Source organism: Syngnathus acus, chromosome 19 (assembly GCF_901709675.1).
Source record: "Syngnathus acus chromosome 19, fSynAcu1.2, whole genome shotgun sequence".
Classification (NCBI taxonomy): Eukaryota; Metazoa; Chordata; class Actinopteri; order Syngnathiformes; family Syngnathidae; genus Syngnathus; species Syngnathus acus.
The window spans coordinates 1,589,479-1,605,359 of NC_051103.1; the positions used below are offsets into that span (position 1 = coordinate 1,589,479).

At 46.4% G+C, this 15,881-nt stretch overlaps 1 protein-coding gene across 1 annotated transcript; it reads left to right on the plus strand.

The window, feature by feature from the left end:
• Positions 1 to 11,374: 11,374 nt before the first annotated feature.
• LOC119137893 lies at positions 11,375 to 13,485 on the plus strand. Its single transcript, XM_037277495.1, has 2 exons — positions 11,375 to 12,849; positions 12,978 to 13,485. The coding sequence occupies exons 1-2, from the start codon at positions 11,790 to 11,792 to the stop codon at positions 13,031 to 13,033; spliced, it is 1,116 nt and encodes a 371-aa protein (XP_037133390.1). The 5' UTR covers positions 11,375 to 11,789; the 3' UTR covers positions 13,034 to 13,485.
• Positions 13,486 to 15,881: the final 2,396 nt, after the last annotated feature.

The window sequence follows — 15,881 nt, forward strand, 5'->3', positions numbered from 1 at the left end:
AAGCTGGATGAGCTTCTGTTGGAGGATGTCAGGAGCGATGGTGTTGAACGCCGAGCTGAAGTCCACGAACAGGATCCTGGCGTACGTTCCTGGAGGTTCAAATTTCATGCAGGTTCTGAAATGAATCGGTGTTTCCTTCATCAAGTTGCCTGCCCCACATTGCAAGCTTTCGGGTGAAAGAGCTAATCTTGTCTGTGACCTGAGGGAGGTGTTTATCTTTCCCCTGAAGCTGCAGATTCAGTTCATTTAGCTTTTCAAATATGTCACTCAGGTAGGCCAGTTTTCCCAGGAACTTCTCATCACAAAATTTTTCTGCCACTTCATACTTGTGCTCCTGCTCCAAAAACACTCTTATTTGCTCTCTGAGCTCAAAAACTCGGGACAAGACTTTTCCTCGTGACAACCACCTTGCTTCACTGTGATAGAGCACAGCTTGATGTTCAGCTCCCATCTCCTCACAGATGGCAGAGAAGACTCTTGTTTTTAGTGGTCTGGTCTTTATAAAATTGACTACACCTATGATGTCAGTCATAACCTCACTTAATTCAGGGGAAAGTTGCCTGGTTGCAAGTGCTTCTCTGTGTATAATACAGTGTGTCCACTCAGCATGAGGTGAGGCTGTCTTGATGAGTGCCCGAAGTCCTTTTCTCTTCCCTGCCATGGTTTGTGCACCATCACTGCAAACACCAATGCAGTTCTCCCACTTTAGCCCATTCTCAGTCAAAAAGGAGTCCAGAATTTTGAAGAGCTCTTCAGCTGTGGCTCTGTCTCGGACATATTTACAAAGAAGTAGATCCTCACACAGGGAGTTTGACAAGTCAAAACGTACATAAGCAATAAACAGACAGTCTTTGTTGCTGTCAGTTGCTTCATCAAACTGTAAGGCAAAACGTTTGTCTTTGAGTTTATCTACCAGCTGTTCTTGAAGATCGTTAGCGATGTCATCTATACGTCTGGCGACAGTGTCATTGGACAGAGGGATAGTTTTTAGTTTTGCTGCACTGGCGTCGTCCAGCATGACAGAGACCATGTCTAATGCTGCAGGCAGTATTAGCTCCTCTGCTATGGTGTGGGGCTTTTTGCACTGCGCGATTTGGTACGCCACCTTATATGATGCTAACAGCGCTCGATGGTTTACTGAAGTAGCCTTCACAAAACGGGATGACTGTTGGCCATATTCAGCACGTTTTCGTTGAAAAAACTCAAGTGGCTTATCGGCGTGATCGGGGTGTAACGTATTTAAGTGACGCGCCAATTTATTTGGCTTCATGCTGTCCGCTGCGAGCATTTTTAGACACAGCAGACACATCGGTCTTTCCTCGTCTCCAACTGTACTCACAGTGAAGCCAAGCGCTAAATACGCTTCGTCGTATTTCCTCGTCTTAGCTTTCGGCTGACTTTCTTTTGTTTCATTATCTTTGTTTCTCTCCGCTTTTCTTTTCATCCCTGTTAAAAACTTTTTCATGTTGGTGGTTATGTTGAATAACGGAGGCTATAGACGGGACGCAGTCGGAGCTTTCTGTTGACTCAACACTGCTAACCAAGGCAAACCTGTTGTCTTGTAAGTCGTAAAATGTTGCACTGTCGCAAACGTGACAGAAGTAACAATGAGAGCGCCACTGCCGCCTATTGTAGTAAATGCGCAATTACACTTTATTCTAGTACTGCCAAAAAAAAAGCCTGTTCCCCAGGGTCACACGCGCCCCCCCAGGTATTGCACCGCGCCCCCCTTGGGGCGCCCCACTATTTGAGAAGCACTGGTTTACACCGAACCTCAGGAGGCTGCGCAAAGTCAAGGAGGAGGCCTACAGGAGCGGCGACCGCGACCTGTTCAGGCAGACCAGAAACACACTGAACCGAGAGGTCAGGAAAGCCAGGAGGTGTTACGGGGAGAACCTGAAGAGACACCTCTCTGCCAATCCTGATCCCTCAACAGTGTGGAAAGGTCTGCAGAGCATCACGGGCTACAAGAAACGAACCCCCCGTCCTGTGGAGAGCCCAAGGCTTGCTAACCAGCTAAACGAGTTCTACTGCAGGTTTGATCGGTTCTCCCACAAAACGGGACTTCCTGCAGCACAATCTACATACTCACCTCTCCCCACAACGGCCCTGTCCACACCTCTATCATCGTTGTCACCCACTCTCTCTCTTGCAGAGGCCGCGCCCGCACTCCAGATCCGCGAGGAGGAAGTGCGCCAGATGTTCCGGAGACAAAAGACCAGGAAGGCACCGGGCCCAGACGGCGTGTCACCTTCCTGCTTGAAAGTCTGCGCTGAGCAGCTGGCGCCCACCTTTGCACGGATCTTCAACCGTTCTCTGGAGCTGTGTGAGGTGCCCTCGTGCTTCAAGAGCTCCACCATCGTTCCAGTGGCCAAGAAGCCCGCCATCACAGGTTTGAATGACTACAGACCTGTCGCACTGACATCTGTGGTCATGAAATCTTTCGAGAGGTTAGTGCTGAACCACCTGAAGGAGGTCATGGGCCCCCTGCTTGACCCCCTCCAGTTTGCCTACCGGGCAAACAGGTCAGTGGATGATGCGGTCAACATGGGACTGCACTACATCCTGCACCACCTGGACACCCCAGGAACGTACGCCAGGATCCTGTTCGTGGACTTCAGCTCGGCGTTCAACACCATCGCTCCTGACATCCTCCAACAGAAGCTCATCCAGCTTGCGGTGCCTGCCTCCACCTGTCAGTGGATCACCAGCTTCCTGACCAACAGGAGACAGCGTGTGAGGCTGGGGGGCATCACATCTGACACCCGGACCACCAATACTGGAGCCCCTCAGGGGTGCGTCCTCTCCCCACTGCTCTTCTCTCTCTACACCAATGATTTCTCCTCAGGTGACTCTCCTGTGAAGCTCCTGAAGTATGCAGACGACACCACTCTCATCGGAATGATCCAGGACGGTGATGAGACTGCGTACAGACAGGAGGTGGAGCGGCTGGTCCACTGGTGCAGCCAAAACCATCTGGAGCTGAACCCGCTCAAGACCGTGGAGATGACAGTGGATTTCAGGCGAGACCCTTCACCACTTTTACCCCTCACTATCCGCAGTAATACTATTCTCTCCACCGACACCTTCAAGTTCCTGGGAACCACAATCTCTCGGGATCTGAAATGGACCGGCCACATAGACTCTGTCCGGAAGAAGGCCCAGCAGAGGCTGTACTTCCTGAGACAGCTCAAGAAGTTCAACCTGCCGCGAGAGCTTCTGAAGACCTTCTACACTGCCATCATCCAGTCTGTCCTCTGCACCTCCATCACTGTCTGGTTTGGATCGGCCTCCAAACAAGACAAGCACAGACTGCAACGGACAATCAGGACTGCAGAAAAGATCATTGAAATCAACCTCCCATCTATCCAAGACTTGTACCTGTCCAGGACCAGGAAACGTGCAAGGAACATCTCTACAGACCCTTCTCACCCAGGTTGCAGTCTGTTTGAACTACTCCCCTCCGGACGGCATTACAGAGCTCGGTACGCCAAAACCAGCAGACACAGAGACAGCTGTTGCTCTGATGAACTCACACCACTCTTAGAGTCTCAGAGTCATTACTGTGCAATAACATCCTGCTCTCCACACCTTTTTTGAATTTGTCTACACTGTTTGTACTATGTGTCCTCTCTGCATCCATTGCAGCCTGGTCATCCTGGAAGAGGGACCTTCCCATCTGTGGTCTCTTCTCAAGGTTTCTCATTTCCCCTAGCTGGAGTTTTTGTCACGAACGGAGAGGAATGGAGCGAGGACGACCAAATGCAGCTTGGACCAGGGTTTAATGTAGCAAACTCAAAGGACAGACCCGGCAGACTAACGTGTCTAAACAACAAAACCAAAAGGACTGACCGCCAAAGACGTGAAACAAAAGACAGGAACCAAACAACCTCATGACAGTGACACGTGCATTGTCCGCACAACACATGCAATGCTCCGACGGCGAGTGACACGCAAACAGAACTTAAATACAACACAGGTAACGAGAGGCAGGTGCGTGTGATTCCACTAATCAAGGGCACACAGGAAGGGAGGGTCGAGCACACAGACACACAGAAACTACGACAACCTATACACAACCGGACAACATCCCGGGTCGAGCGCTGAAGGACTGCGCTGGTGAGCTGACGGGTGTCTTCACGGACATCTTTAACACTTCCCTGCAGCAGGCCATCGTCCCGTCGTGTTTCAAAGCTGCCACCATCGTACCTGTGCCGAAGAAACCTGCTCCGTCCTGCTTCAATGACTACCGCCCCGTGGCACTTACGCCCATCATCATGAAGTGCTTTGAGCGGCTTGTCATGGAGCACATCCGATCCGTTCTCCCCCCCACCATTGACCCCTTCCAGTTTGCGTACCGAGCCAAACGGTCCTCTGAGGATGCCATCTGCTCTGCCCTCCACTCGGCCCTCACCCACCTGGAGGGGAGGGACTCGTATGTGAGGTTGCTGTTTGTGGACTTCAGTTCTGCCTTCAACACCATTGTGCCACAACGTCTCATCAGCAAACTTGACAAGCTGGGCCTCAGTACCTGCCTCTGCAACTGGCTACTGGACTTCCTCTGTCAGAGGCCACAGGTGGTGCGTGTTGGCGACAAAATCTCCGCCAGCATCACGCTGAGCACAGGGGCCCCCCAAGGCTGCGTGCTCAGTCCGCTGCTCTTCACCCTGCTGACGCATGACTGCACTGCCACCTACAGCGACAACCGCATAGTGAAGTTTGCTGACGACACGACTCTGGTGGGTCTCATCACCAAGGGAGACGAGACTCAATACAGGCTGGAGGTTGACCTTCTGACCACGTGGTGCAGGGACAACAACCTCCTGCTGAACGTCGACAAGACCAAGGAGATTGTTGTTGACTTCCGGAAGGGTCACGCCCAACACCTGCCGCTGACCATCGACGGTGCTGTGGTGGAGAGAGTGAGCAGCGCCAGGTTCCTGGGGGTGCACATCAGTGAGGATCTCTCCTGGTCCACCAACACCGCATCACTGGCGAAGAAGGCCCAGCGCCACCTGTACTTCCTTCGGAAACTCAGGCGAGCGGGCGCTCCTCCGGCCGTCATGACTACATTTTACCGCGGCACCATTGAGAGCGTCCTCTCCAGCTGTATTGCTGTTTGGGGTGGCAGCTGCACTGACTACGACTTGAAGGCCCTGCAGCGCATAGTGAAAACGGCTGGTAAGACTATTGGTGCTTCTCTCCCCTCCTTGAAGGACATTTACACCTCCCATCTCACCCGCAAGGCGACCAAGATTGTGAGTGATGTGAGTCACCCCGCTCACTCTTTGTTTGATCTTCTGCCCTCTGGGAGGCGGTACAGGAGCCTGCGCTCCCGCACCACCAGACTCTCCAACAGCTTCATACTCCAGGCTGTTAGGATCCTGAACTCGCTCCCCCTTTCTGCGTAGCGTCCTGTTCTTTGCGCTATGCTTACTGTCTGCTGTATGCACACTGGCTCAGTTTTGCTCCTCTTATTTATTGGGTTATTGGTTTATTATTTATTCATCGCTCATTTTATTTATTTGTTATTTTTTATTTATTATTTATTGTTTGTGCCTTCTTGTTTTTATTTTGTGTCGTCTGCTTGTATGTCTCGTCACCGTGGGATGGAGGAAACGGAATTTCGGTTTCTTTGTGTGTCTTGACATATGAAGGGATTGACAATAAAGCTGACTTTGACTTTGACTTTGACATCACAAAACTGGGGACGAGACATGACAGTTTTGAGTTTTTCCTTGCCCTTTTGGGAGTTTAAGATCAGGGGATGTTTGAGAATATTTGCCATTTTTCACATGTCCTGAGTGTTGTTAAAATGTTGAACAGCGGGTGTGATTTACCGAAGTCAGATTCCTTGTTTGGCACGCTCAAACATGGCGAATAAAAAAACTCTTGAATCTTGAAGAAAAAATAAAACCAACACAATGCATGAATTCACGACAAATGACATACCAGCAAATCAGTAGGACTTCTGCTGTTGCCTTTGCGAGACCAGTTCAGATATGCGTTATCACGAATTTATAAATCAGGTGTGTTCGGACCTCCGCAGTGGAGGCTCTGCTGAACCAGACCGACTCACCGAACCCCTAGAGTTTGACCGAATCCAGGTTAAGAACCACTGGTTTAGAGACTGTTGTTTCTGCAAAAGGAGGAACTACTAAATATTGATGTCATTTTTCTGTTGGGGTTTCCAAATGTATGCACCTGCCTACTTTTGTTTAAATAACGATTGCACAGTCTGCAAATCCTATAAACTTCATTTCACTTCTCAAATATCACTGTGTTGATCACTGCCGTCATCGGCCATGCATGGATTCGGGCCATCTGATTGGTTCCTTTGCCCCCCCCCCCCTACACACACAGGAATTGGTTAGGACTTGATTAGTTGGCTGTCTGTTCAGAGCAAGGAACAAGCCACTAGCCCCACGGGAAGTTGTCATTTTCTGTAAGCTTGCGTGTATGTAAATTTGTCATGGTCCAACGTAAGACTGTTGAGGGTGAATAAAAAATAACTGCAACAAGTTTATTCTGCTATTAACCAGATTGAAACCGGGGTTGCAGCGGCCTCAATGCTGTATTATGGCCAATATGCAGTTGCATGTTTCGGGAGAGAAAACAAACTCCAGCCGAATCGGCCACTACAGGTTAACTAAAGGCCATATCATAGAAATGTGTCTTTAAACGTGTCTTAAATGTTTCTACTGAGGTAGCAGTTCTAATATCCATTGGTAGGGCATTCCAAAGCTTTGGAGCCCGAATAGAAAATGCTCTAGACCCTTGGCCCTCGGTGTCGCTAAAAGACTAGCGTTTTGCGAACGAAGGTTACGAGACGGAACATAAGGAACAACTAGGTCGACGAGATATGAAGGCGCTAAGCCATGCAGTGATTTATAGGTTAATAGAAGAACCTTGAAGTCACATCTTAAATGGACTGGGAGCCAATGTAAGTTGGCTAATATTGGGGTAATGTGATCAACTTTTCTTGTCCGTGAGAGCAGCCTTGCAGCAGCATTTTGTACTAGCTGTAGACTTTTGATGCGGGACTTAGGAAGACCAGCGAATTATACATTACAGTAGTCCAGGCGCGATGTGACGAACGCATGTATAATAGTTTCCGCATCACCGGTCGAGAGGATCGGACGAATCTTTGCAATATTACGAAGGTGAAAAAACGCAATTCTGGTTATATTCTTAATGTGCTTTTGAAAGGAGAGCGTTTGGTCAAATATTACCCCGAGATTAGTTACAGTATCGCTCAGAGTGATAATACGGTTATCTATAGTTATAGTGGTTTCCTTAAATAAGTGTTGATAACGACTTGGACCAATTATCAACATCTCAGTTTTATCTGGGTTAAGACGAAGGAAGTTGAGAGACATCCATTGCTTGATCTCCGCAAGGCACGCCTCAAGATTACAACAATCCCGCGGAACCTTTCATCGATAACGGCATATATAATTAGGTGTCATCCACGTAGCATTGAAAACTAATATTATATTTACGTATTATGTCCCCAAGCGGAATCATATAAATATTAAATAGAATTGGTCCGAGTACCGATCCTTGTGGGACACCACACGTAACATTATAGAGCTCAGAGGACGTATTGCCATGGACCACTCGGTGCGTCCTGTCTGATAGATAGGAATGGAACCAGCCTAGTGCTGACCCTGAAATAACAACACAACTTTTAAGACGCCCTGATAAAATATCGAAGTCTACAGTGTCGAAGGCAGCACTAAGATCGAGTAGTAACAATACAGATGAAGTGTTTGAATCCATAGCTATGAGAAGATCGTTAGTCACTTTAGCAAGTGCTGTCTCAGTGGAATGATTAGCTCTAAAACCAGACTGAAAAGAGTCATATCGATTATTGGCGACCATGTAATCAATAAGCTGCTGCGCTACTACTTTTTCAAGAAGTTTTGCTATAAATTCGAGGTTTGAAACTGGCCTATAATTACTGAGACAGTCCGGGTCAAGATTTGGTCGCTTAAGTAACGGTTTAATGATAGCCGTTTTAAAGGCTGTTGGCACTATACCAGAGGAGACAGACAGATTGATTATATTTAAGACGGACGGTCCTAAAATTTGAAATCATTCTTTAAGTAGTTTGGCTGGAAGAGGGTCGAGTAAACATGTTGTTTGTTTAGCCTCACTAACCAATTGTGTAAGCCTTTCAAGGGACACGCTTTTAAAATTTGAGAGGGTTATTACATGATCATCAGCGCTGGTAAACGGCGGTCTCGACTGATCGATTGGAATGGTATTCTTGATCTCGTCCCTAATGGATTCAGTCTTTTGAGCAAAAAATTTCATAAACTCATCAGCTGAGTGGAAGGAACTATCGGGGGTCGGCTGGCGTAGTGTCAGCTTAGCCACTGTATCAAATAGGTGTTTAGGATTGTTTTTATTGAGATTAATAACTTGCGAAAAATAACGAGTTTTTGCTAAGATAAGCGCATCTTTATATTTCAGGAGGCTGTCCTGCCATGCCTGATGGAAAACCTCAAGTTTGGTTAAACCCCATCTGCGCTCATGCTTTCTACATAATTGCTTAAGCGTACGTGTTTCATCTGTGAACCACGGAGTAGGCAATCTACGGCGAGTTTTCAGACGTAGCGGCGCCACAGAGTCGATGGCATTTAACAATGTCGCATTGAATTCATTTGTAAGATTATCAATAGAGCCGATGTATGCGGGAAATATGGCGGTTGCTGGCGACAGTAACTCAGATAGCGCAGTTGCAATCATGGAGTTAAAATTACGGCTCCTATAATTCTGATTGCTCTCTTGTCTTTGACAAGGAACTAAAATTTCTAATTTTATTAAGTAATGATCAGACAGAACACTAGTGTATGGCAGTACTGCTATATTTGAGGTTGCAAGTCCTCGGGATAATATCAGATCTAAGGTATTCCCATTCTTATGCGTTGCTGCCTGTACGGCTTGCGTAAAACCAAACGTATCAGTTAATGTCTGAAACGCATTTGTAGTCGAATTTTGTAGTGTTGAAGTTTGGAATAAAGTTAAATAACATTAAAAAATATGATGATGAATTATCATTAGTACTACAGTTGTGCATTGTGACTACTGTATAATTAAAAGCTGTTTTTGACTAGTTAAGAAATATTGACTTTCAATTTCGGCACCGTGACTTAATCTGTTCGTGATGATGTTGAAATCTCATCCCAGTCTTGTCATTTTTTTTCCTTCTTGCTCGATTATCCTAGTATGTCATTGTAAAAGTATGAACCGATTACATTTGTATATTGAGCTACCACTGTCTCCCTGTATGTTAGCAATGCTAACACCTTGATCAATGCTTCATTTTTTCCATCTTGGTATTTTCAACTCAGTATTTGTAATCATAAAAGACATTCAAAGCATTGTGGAAATGTCACTTAATTATTTTCTTCCCCTTTCTGTTATTTCTTTCCCTGCAGGACATAACTCTACTTCCAAGGTGAGGCATGATTCAGTCAGTCAATTTTATGTTATCATCATTATAAAGTGCTTGTATTTCAAGTTCCTGTGATGATAGTTTTGAAATCGCGATTAAATTTGGCCACTGTTTCTGTATTTTAGTCAATGGTTTGTTTAATTTTGATTACTATGCTTATGTATTGTTATTGTGCTTTTGGTTAAGTAGTGAACACTGAAGTTCAAAACCTAGGTGTTGGATGACAAAATTACTTATACCTGATCCGATACAAAAGAAGCATCCAGGAGCAAATTATTAGTTTAGCATTCTTTTATGTTATAATTGGGGTCACTGTACCGTTTACATTTGTACATTGCGGTAACATTGTATACTGTAAGTTAGACATGCTTCCGCCATAATCAAAGTTTCATTTTCTCCATCTCATAAACTCTAGTGCGACAGAAACCGTCACTGTACATCATTACGTTGTGCCATAATATTTTCAAGATGTGCTATACCACCCACAAATTCATTTGTACCACATTCTTCTCACTAATAAGCCTCTTGTATACAAGTTAAAACTACAGCTAAAACAGTTTTGCGTCTGATTTTTCCAATGTTATGTAATGTCTTCTTTTAATAAATAAATTAATCAATTATAATGTAATTTTGCTTTGAGTTAGTTGTAAATTGAAAGCATGACTAATTACATTGTAGCTTATTGATATATGTTTTTTTTTCCTGCAGAGCTCCGTGACCTGTGGTTCTGCGACGCTCCGTGGACCTGTATTTCTGCGACGCTCCGTGGACCTGTATTTCTGCGACGCTCCGTGGACCTGTATTCTGTGACGCTCCAGGGACCTGTGGCTGACCCCCTATAGCCTCTCTTGTGGCTGCTCTATCTTTTGTCTTCTGTCTTCCTTCTATCTCACATCCTTGAGAACTTGACATGCCGAGGAAAGGAAGGCGATCCCAGGCTGTAAAGTTGAGCTGGGAGCGACGTGCCAAACGTCGATGCTCCCCGCCACCAGTTACATGCAGTGATCCAACCTTACCTACCCGGCATAATGACTTCGAACGTGCAAATACTGCACTTTTTGAAACTCCTGACACATGTGCCAATACTGCACTTTTTGAACCTGAACATGGCCTTGAGCCACATTTTGAAACTGAACGCGGTCATGATCCACACTCTGAAACTGACGAACGTGGCCATGATCCACTTTGTCAAACTGAACGTGGTCATGATCCGCACTTTGAAACTGACGAACGTGGCCATGATCCACTTTGTCAAACTGCTGAACGTGCCCTTGATGCACATTTTGAGATTGTTCATCACCGTGCCAATATTGCACAATTTGAGACTGATTCCTGTGACACTGGGCCTGACATTCCCGCTGCAGCCACGGCTTCTGTGCAACCTCATTTGGTAACGTATGTGTTGGCATCTCACAGCCAAGCTCATCCGAGATATGGAGAATTCAGAAACAGTCAATGTGTGGCTAACTCTGTTAGATTTCTGGCTTTCTTCCAGGAGTTCAATCACCTGACCAGCTCTGACCTTGATGCTGTTCTTAATGTTGGCAATGAACTGTATACATGTACTGTTGCTGCATTGAAAGCCCAAGGATGCTTCTTGGACAGATTGCTGACGGCTGATGAACTTCCAGGGATTGTGCGTGGTTTTTCTAAGCAGCATGTCTTAATAAAGAGTCAGTCAATGGGTGGTTTGTTCACCTCTTTCTACGGAGATGAGCTGTTTCTGAACCTTCGTGACAGACTCCAGTGCTTGACCTCAGAGGTCAATTATGCGCTTCTGATTATGCGGTTAACGTGCATTGCTGTTTTCCGAGACCACCAAGGCAGGTATGGATTTTTTGATCCCCACTCTAGAGGACGAGATGGCCTCCATGCTGACAATGGGACAGCGGTCATGATGCTCTTCACGTGTGTCCGACCTGATCGATAAGTTGACGGAGGTTTATACAAGCTTGAGATGCTTTGGTAATTAGCCGTATGAGCTTGTACCGATCTGCTTTGAACCTGTTGAAGTTCCCGTAAGTAACCATGAGATGGCGCCATGTACACAGTTACCTCCCGTGATGAACATCGATGAAGCAGACCTGTTGCTGAGATTCTCTCATGTGTTGAGACGAGCGAGACTACACCGTGTTCAGGTGAACGTCACTACCAAAAATTTATCGATAACGACAGTGAAGCGGTTTTCCCAACAACAGGTAAACAGCTGCCAAATGTGTCAAAAATTCCAAAATCTCGTAGGGCAAAGTTCCAACGACAAATAAAAGCACAGGAAAAGTTAAAAGAAAAATCTGAAGTGAGACGTAAAAAACAGGAACTAAAGAGAATGATGAAGAACTCTAAAGAGAAGGAACAGTACAGTCAAAATGCAGAGGTAAGACAAAGGAAATTGGGTTATATTAGGACCCGTGATCAACAGGACAAGCGTTTTTGTTCCAAACAAAAGTCCTATTTTACACAACGTTGTCAGACGGATCATGAGTTTAAGAAGAAAAACCGTTCCCGTTTCTCACGTCGTTATAGGACAGATGAGTGTTTTACGATGAGACGACGCGCTTACATTACAGAACGTTACCGTGACGATGTTGGGTTTAAGAACAGACAGCGTTCGTACATCACAGAACGTTACCGTGACGATGTTGGGTTTAAGAACAGACAGCGTTCGTACATCACAGAACGTTACCGTGACGATGTTGGGTTTCGAAACAGGCAGCGCTATTACATTACACGCCGTTATTTAAACAACCCTGAATTCCGATTCAAACATCAGGAAATCATGAGGCGCATAATGAAAACAAAATCTGATTCACTGAGGACTAAAACAATACGCAGAGTAAGTACGCTTTTACAAAAATACAAAGTCATAAACCAACTATGTAGGGAGCGAAATGACTGTGTGATTATGAAAGCTGTTGAGCTATTCAAAGCCCAGATTAAGAATGGCCCCACATTTGTCTGCACTGTTTGCCACAGAGCATTGTTTCCGAACCAAGTACGCCCTTGTCGACGTAGCTTTTATAAGAAAAACAGACATGTTGTTGCAAGTTGTCTCACGGGACAATTTGTCCATATTTGTGATGATGAATGTCAGGCCTCGTGCAGCGTACCAGCTGAAAGAAAACTGGAGTGGATATGTCACACTTGCTGTCCTCACCTCAAAGATGGTAAAATGCCTGCATTTGCTGTTGCGAACAATCTCACACTCTCTGATATTCCAAAGGAACTGTGTGGATTGAACATACTGGAGAGACACCTCATTTCAAAATGCATATCATTTGCCAAAATCGTACCTCTTCCCAAAGGTCAACAACGAGCCATTCGTGGAAATGTGGTGTGCGTGCCATCCGAAGTACAAGAGACGGTCAATGTCTTGCCGAGACTAAGAAGTAAGTCACAGATGTTGAGAGTGAAACTGAAGAGACGGCTTTGCTACAAAGGCCATCAGTTTTTTCAAACTGTCACTTGGTCCAAGCTAATGAGTGCTCTGATGAAACTGAAACAACTTCATCCACAGTACAGAAACATAACTATTCGCGACGATGCGGACCTTTGCGACCCAACCCTCACTGACGATGAGAGCAGCTCCGATGAAGCGGAAATGAGCGACAGTGAGTACAATGAGGAAGCTCTGGAGGAGATATACAGATTTGAGAGTGATGCTCTGTGTGGGATGAACAGTGACTCACAAGATGACAACAGTGGTAACAAACAGCAACCAGAAAATGCGGAAGACGGTGATCAACCAAATGGTGGAGTGATACTTGAATCATGTCTCCGACCAAATGATGTGTCAGAGGAAATTATGAGTTTTACAGAGGGCATTTATTGTGTTGCTCCTGCAGAAAGAAACAACCCAGTAAGCTTTTTCAAGACTCCCAAACTTGAGGCCATGGCTTTTCCAGTGCAGTTTCCCACTGGTCAAAACACCCTTGATGAACAGAGAGCAATAAAACTCACACCAAGCAAATATTTCAAAACGCGTCTGTGTTGTGTGGATGAACGTTTTGCTCGAGATACCAACTACTTGTTTTTTGCCCAGTTTGTGACTGAAATTTCCCAGGCAACGTCGAGCATGACAATACAGCTACGCAAAGGTAAGCCTTTTACCAGGGATGGTCGAAGGATAAACAATGCCATGCTTCAGGACAAACGTGAAGTTGAGAAATTGGTGCGCAGCAAACATGCTGTCCGATTCATGACACCACTGAGAGGTACGCCAGCCTATTGGGAGAGAACCACCAAAGATCTTTTTGCTATGATCCGGCAGCTGGGCACACCCACGTTCTTCTGCACATTTTCTGCTGCCGAAATGCGTTGGGAAGAGGTCATCACTGCCATCAAAGCGCAACAAGGTGAAGTAGTGAATTTCGCCCAACTTGACTGGGCAACCAAGTGTGAGATTCTACGCAGCAATCCTGTGACGACGATGCGCATGTTTGACAAGCGTGTGGAAGCTCTGTTCAGAGATTTGATCCTCTCTCCGGCGCGACCGATTGGTGAGGTCGTCGACTACTTTTACCGACTGGAGTTTCAACACAGAGGAAGTCCTCACATTCATTGCCTCATCTGGGTTCGAGGTGCCCCTGTATTTGAGGAAGCCACAGATGGAGCCATCTGTCATTTTGTGTCTCGCTACATCTCGGCTGAGCTGCCGGACCCGCAGAAGGAACCGGAATTGTACAAAAAGGTCACAGAGGTTCAGATGCACAGCAAAAGTCACTCCAAAACGTGTGTCAAACACCAAGGTGCGAATTGCCGCTTTGGATTCCCCAAACAACCGTGCGATGAAACGATGATCGTCAGACCTGCGCCCGTCGACGACGACAATCGAGATCAACACAAGGAGAATCGGTTGGCGTCAAATGCCAAGCTTGTTCCCGTGCTAAGTCTGCTGAATGAGCCTGAAACGTCATCCCTGACTTTGCCTCAGCTACTGGCTAAATGTAAGCTCACCGGTGACGAGTACATGAACTGTTTGCACATGACGGCCTCGTCGAGTTCTGTCGTGCTTAAGCGAGAACCGAAGGACTGCTGGGTCAACAACTACAACCGCCATTTGCTTCTTGCGTGGGATGGAAACCTGGACATCCAATACATCCTGAATGCCTACTCTTGCATCGCCTACATCTGCAGCTACATCAGCAAAGCTGAACACGGTCTGAGCCAATACCTGAAATCGGTTATTGAAAACTCCCGCAGCGAAAATGTCAACGAGAGCGATGAAATGAAGCAAATTATGCAAGCGTACTGCAAGAAAAGAGAAGTGAGTGCTCAGGAATGTGTCGCACGCGCATGCGGCTTGCATATGAAACAGTCCTCCCGCAGTGTGGTATTTGTACAACCGAGTGACAATGCGCTGAAAATGAGTTATCCTCTCTCACTCCTTGAGGGCAAAACGCAGGAATCTCATGAAGTGTGGATGACTGGGCTGCCAGACAAATACAAACGCAGACCTCAAACAGAGGAATTTGAAGTAATGTGCTTGGCTGATTTTGCATCAACGTGCAGAATTGTTTATGGCAAACAAGTCAAAGGTAAGAATGTTTTGCCTCTGCTGAACGACATGGGGTTTGTCCAGAAAAGAACAGAAAAACATGCGGTCATCAAATACTGCAAATACTCTGAACAAAAGGATCCGGAGGAATATTACTGCTCCTTGCTCAAGCTGTACCTGCCTCATCGTGCTTGCTGATTGCCAGTTAAAATCTGAACGCTGTCCCGCGTATCAGTTGTTTCACGATCACGCCTGTGTACAGTTACCATATAACGACTCTGTGGAGCGTGTGTGCGAAATTGTCAGAAGGAACAGAGAAAGGTATGAGAAATACAGTCGAGACATTGACAATGCCATCCAAGAGGTGGAGGACAGTGGGCTCGTCATAAACGAATGGTGCCACCTGGCTCCCGAGAGTGAGTTGCAAAGACTCGAATGCGTTGAGGAAATCAACGCGAGACAGGACCCGAATGACAACGTGGAGGAAAATGTCCCGGACTATAACGTCAGGTCCAAAAGAACACAAATGTCCATCGTGACAGAGGCTGCTGCCATCGATCCCGCAGTGTTACGCGACATGTATCGTAACCTGAACCAAAAGCAAGCGTCCGTTTTCTACAAGGTCAGAGATTGGTGCATAAAACGTGTGTGTAGCCCAAAGCCGACTGAGCAGTTCTTCTACCACATCAACGGTGGCGCCGGGACCGGCAAATCGCATCTGATCAAGTGTATCCACGCAGAGGCTACCAAAATACTGCAGAGACTACCACGACTGGCTGAGGAGGCCGACATTTCCAAGCAAACGGTTGTTCTCGCGGCTTTCACTGGCACGGCGGCATTCAACATTTCCGGGACAACTTTGCATTGCCTACTCAAACTGCCGAGAAGTCTCAAACCCCCGTACCATGGCCTGGGCAATAAACT

What these genes read in the sequence shown, in the direction of transcription:
- LOC119137893 (XM_037277495.1), top strand. Translation starts at nt 11,790, where the DNA reads ATGATGAAGAACTCTAAAGAGAAGGAACAGTACAGTCAAAATGCAGAG. An exon ending in TGTCTTGCCGAGACTAAGAA is followed by an intron (nt 12,850 to 12,977) that starts GTAAGTCACAGA and finishes CTTCATCCACAG; the next exon opens with TACAGAAACATAACTATTCG.